At 32.8% G+C, this 5417-nt stretch overlaps 1 protein-coding gene across 1 annotated transcript; it reads right to left on the bottom strand.

Moving 5' to 3' along the window:
- Nucleotides 1-4494: 4494 nt before the first annotated feature.
- On the bottom strand, nucleotides 4495-5001 carry LOC141695455 (uncharacterized). The gene has a single exon (XM_074499700.1). The coding sequence runs from the start codon at nucleotides 4999-5001 to the stop codon at nucleotides 4495-4497; it is 507 nt and encodes a 168-aa protein (XP_074355801.1).
- Between the last annotated feature and the right edge of the window lie 416 nt (nucleotides 5002-5417).

Raw genomic sequence — 5417 nt, 5'->3', positions numbered from 1 at the left:
TATCTCAGTATCCTTTTTACCGCGGATAAGTGAGATTCTTTTGGTGATACTTGAAATCTAGCACATTTACAAACACTATATTGTATATCAGGTCGACTTGCGGTAATGTATAATAAACTACCAATCATTCCTCGATATTTCTTAGCATCAACGGGAATTCCTTTCGGATCCTCCGTTAGTTTGTCATATGTTGACATAGGTGTGGAAATTGGTTTGCAATTTTCCATTTTAAATTTCTTTAGCATTTCATTACAATATTTTGATTGTGAAATATGAATGCCCTCATCAGATTGTCTTATTTGCAATCACAAAAAGAAATTTAATTCACCCATCATACTCATCTCAAATTTTTGCTCATATAGTCAGAGAATTCTTTACATAGTGCATCATTGGTTGAACCAAATATGATGTCATCTACATATATTTGTACAAGCAAGATATCATTTGTTTCTTGTCTTGTAAATAAGGTTTTATCAGCCGTTCCCATTTTAAAATTATATTCTAACAGGAATTTGCTTAACCTTTCATACCAGGCTCTTGGGGCTTGTTTTAATCCGTATAGAGCTTTGTATAATTTGTATACATATTCTGGATGTGTTGAATCTTCAAAGCCGGGAGGTTGTTTAACATATACTTCTTCTTCTAGTATCTCGTTTAAGAATACAGATTTTACATCCATTTGATATACTTTAAAATTCTTATGACATACAAAAGCTAATAGCATACGAATTGACTCAATTCATGCTACCGGTGCATATGTTTCATCAAAGTCTATACCTTCCATTTGAGTATAGCCTTGTGCAACCAGTCTAGCTTTATTTTGCACAACAGTTCCATTTTCATCTAACTTATTTCTAAATACCCATTTAGTTCCAATTATGGAAGTATTTTTGGGTTTTGGAACAAGTTCCCAAACTTTGCTACGAGAGAATTGGGTTAATTCTTCTTGCATTGCAGAGATCCAATCTTCGTCTAATAAAGCTTCTTTAGCGATTTTAGGTTCTATTTGTGATAAAAAAAACTAAGGTGATTCACAATGTTTTGAACTTATGACCGTGTTTGAACTCCTTTAGTTAAGTCTCCTAGAACATTGTCTAAAGGATGAATTCTAATATTTGGAACATCTTTAGGTGGTTCAATATCTATTTCTAACAATTCTAGTCCATTTGTTGGGGGTGATGATCCAAAATCCACATTTTCGAATTGTCGAATAACATTCTCAATATTGTCTTGTGTGACATCTTCTTTGTCTACAAGATCTTCGTATTTAGGTGATGGTTTTGTTTCATCAAATGCTATGTTCATTGATTCTTCCACCACTAGAGAATTTAAATTAAATACTCTATAAGCTTTGCTATTTGTTGAATATCCAAGGAATATACCTTCATTTGATTTTGGATCAAATTTTATAAGGTAATCTTTGGAGTTTATTATATAGCATTTACTTCCAAATACTCTAAAGTAATTAACTTTAGGAGTTTTACCAAAATAAAGCTCATATGGAGTCTTTTGAATTATAGGTCTTAATAAGACTCTATTTAGTATATGGCATGTAGTGGACATTGCTTCGGCCCAAAAATATTTAGGACGACGATATTCATTTATCATTGTATTTGCCATTTCTTGTAATGTTCTGTTCTTCCTTTCAACTACTCCGTTAGATTGAGGAGTGTAAGGAGCAGAAAAGTTATGAGTGATACCATTAGTTTCACAAAAACTTGTAAAGTTTGAATTTTCAAATTCTTTACCATGATCAGTTCTTATATAAACTATGGTATTATTTTGTTGGTTTTGAATTCTTTTGCATAGAGAAGAAAAAGATTCAAAAACATCACTTTTGGATTTGAGGAATTCTTTCCACGTAAATCGTGAATAGTCATCAACAACTACCAAAGTATATGAACATCCTCCGAGGCTTTGTATAGGGACTGGACCGATAAGATCCATGTGTAAAAGCTCGAGAGGTCGTGAGGTAGATACCATAAATTTTGCTTTATGAGAGGCTCGTATTTGTTTGCCAATTTCACAAGCTTCACATATGTGATCCTTTTTATAATTTAATTTTGGTATTCCTCGTACATGTTCTTTAGTTGATATATTTTTAATCAACTTCATGTTTGCGTGTTCTAATCTTCGATGCCACAACCAAGGGTCATCTATAGTAGTGATTAGGCATATGTTAACATGCTTACTCATGTCACATGTATAGACAATCTTGTCTCGAGGACATGTAAGGACTAATTTTCCATCTTTATTAAGAATAGAACAATGAGTAGGATAGAAAATTACCTTATTTCCATTATCGCAAAGTTGACTTATCGAGAGAAGGTTGTACTTTAGTCCCATGACTAGTTGTACATCGGATATCTTGAAGTGCTCGTTCCCGATGTCATCGATGCCAATAATGATACCTTTACTACTATCTCCGAACGTGACACTTCCAGCAGTGACCTTTTTAATGTTGTTCAAGGGTGACTTATTACCAGTCATATATCTCGAACACCCACTATCAAGGTACCACAAGTCTTGCTTAGCAGTAAGGCAAACCTACAAAATAGATCAATTTAATACATAGGTACCCTTTTTTCTTGAGGGTCCTGGGGTTATTACATCATAAATAACATTTGAATTTGCATGGAAAAATCTAGGCATTGGATAAACATTTTTATTCACATAGAGATTTCGAGATGCATTATTCCTAATATTATAAAGTGTTCCCCGTGGATATGTGGTATTTAATTTTGATCTTCTTGTACTAGCATAAGTTTTAGAGTTTCCATGTTGATATATCATGCTTCTATCATTTGGATAATACATATTATTTCTAGGAAAGATGCCATGATATTTTGGTTTATTATTTTCAAACCTAATAAGTGGTTAAAAGAATTGAGATATAGGTTTCCTTTGATTGTTATTAGCTACCTTAGGATGGAATACATTCTTTTCAACATTTTTGGATGACTTACATCCTTTTCGAACCCATATATGCTTTCCTTTAAATTCACCATTTTTAAATTTATAATAAGAAATGGTATGTCCGTGTCTATTGCAGAAGGAACATATAAATGTGGGTGATTTAGGGGCATCATTTTTAGTTTGTTCATGGTATTGAACAACTTTCTTTGGTTGGACATTCTTATCATATCCTTAACCTTCATGGTTAAAGGATTTTTTTGAATGTACCATTTTATTTAATATCTCATTGCCTTTTGTAAATCTTTGAATAAAAATTTCAAGATTTTATTTTTCTTTGTTTAAGGCATCAATCTTGTTGTTAAGAAATATTTCTTGATCCTTAACTTGAGATATGAGCTTGAAATTTTCTTGTTTTAACCGTTGAGCTTCTAATTCTAAATCTTTTTCTTTAAGCTCATTGGTATGTTGTAGCTCTTTCTCTTTTTCAAGATTGTTTATTTGAGATTTAGTTGTTGAACTTTCTTGAGTGAGTGACTCATTTTGTATTTTTAAGTTCAACAACTCAACATGAAGTTTACAAATATTTTCATTTATTTATAACTTCTCATTTTCCATTTCTTCAGATTGGAAAATTAATGATACATTTTCCACTTCTAGTTTGAGAATATTTTCCTTGTGGGTATTATTCTCAATTTTTAGTAAGTGGAGTTGATTATTTAGAGATTATATTTCATCTTCATATTGGACTTTTGAATCCATCATCCGAGTAAACTCTTTACTTTGATTATAATGTATTTCCTCGAGTTTCATTTTCTCGGACCATAATAGATGATGTCTTTTGTCAAGATCTTTATACTTGTTGTTAATGTTTACCACAAGTTCAATTAAATCTTGATTATTCATATCTACAAGATTCAAATTGGATTCATGTAATTGAATGAAGTTTGAAGAAAGGGTTACCTCTTGATTTGAAGTGGAGATTTCCTTTGAAGTAGATGCATCCCCGGTAGCCATTAAGCATAGATTCACAATTTCTTCACTAGCTTCCGGAGCTTCTTCATCTTCACTTAAATCCCACCCGTTTTCGGTCACGAGAGATCGTCCTTTTATAAGTTTAGGACATTCTCGTTTAAAGTGACCGGGTTATTTACGTTCGTAACACACCTCTTGTATTTCCTCCGTGTTTTGTTCTTTTTGTTTGGGAGGAGTGTAAGTAGGAGTGTTATTATTATATACATTAGTATTTTGCATACCTTTGCCTTTATTATAGCTCGTTGACGGAAAATTACTCTTATAGTTAGGAGTGTAATTTTGAGAGTAATTTGGCCTTCCATTTGAGTTAAAGACTCTTTGTTGATTATTTTATTTAAGGAAGCCTTTTACGTATCTTTGAGCTTTTCTTTGAAGCACACGGCGTAGTTGTCTCGTAAGTAAAACAATTTCGCTTTCATCGAGATTTTGGATTTCTTCGTTTAATTCATCATCGTTTTCTTCTTCATCTATTAGTATGGATTTTAAAGCCATATTTTTCTTTTTATCTTCCACTTTTGGAATGACTTTTTCTTGTAGATTATCTTCTTAGTATGCACGAAGATTTCCAAATAGATTATCTATTTTGTAATCATTGAGATTGTGCATCTCTTTGATTGTGGTTACTTTAACCTTCCAACTTGGAGGTAATGATTTAAGAACTCTTCGGTTCTTTTCATTTTGTGTATAACTCTTTCCGAGTTGAGATAGTTCATCGACAATGTGAGTGAATCTAGTTTCCATGTTGATTATTATTTCTCCTTCTTGGAGTTTAAAGTTCTCGTATTCTTGGATCAAAGTGTCCATTCGAGAATCTTTTATATATGTGGTTCCTTCGTAGGTAACCACTAATTTATCCCACATTTCTTGTGCTGACTTGCAATTATTTACTCGTTTGTATTCTTTTTCAGCAAGTGCACTTGTGAGTACCATTTCGGCCTTAGCAGCTATATTCATTCTTTCTTCCTCTATTGTGTTATATTCAGTAACCTTCTTTTCGATGATGATGTCATCAACCATTTTGGTAGGAATAACGACTCCATCTTCTATGGCCATCCAACTCTGACTCTTTAAGATCTAGCATAGATACGAAACCTCGTTTTCCATGTTGCAAAGTTGGTGTCATCAAATAGAGGAGGGCGAGAGCTAGATAGACCTTCACCACAGCCGATAGTATTTAGATACGCCATTTCGGATCACTTTTTGTTGTGCCTGTAAATCTGCAAATCACTTAACAAACACGTTAAAAAGCACTGCTCTGATACCAGTTATTAGGTCCCGTAAAAGGGCTATTTTAAGCTAGAAGGGGGGGTTGAATAGCTTAAATACCAATTTAAAAATTATTATGGCTTTTTAAAAATATTTATCTCATTTTAAATATTTTACCGATGCAGATTATGTATGCGGAAATAAATGACAAGGAAGAAAATACCACACGGGAGATTTATCCTGGTTCGCGATAGCGCAACCTC

This window comes from Apium graveolens, chromosome 2 (assembly GCF_009905375.1).
Source record: "Apium graveolens cultivar Ventura chromosome 2, ASM990537v1, whole genome shotgun sequence".
NCBI lineage: Eukaryota > Viridiplantae > Streptophyta > Magnoliopsida > Apiales > Apiaceae > Apium > Apium graveolens.
The sequence above is the reverse complement of the archived record's forward strand: the minus strand, read 5'-3'. Positions and strand labels throughout refer to the sequence as shown.

Bases quoted from the DNA above. Each gene is read 5' to 3' on its own strand.
- LOC141695455 (XM_074499700.1), bottom strand. From the start codon at position 5,001: ATGGCCATAGAAGATGGAGTCGTTATTCCTACCAAAATGGTTGATGAC.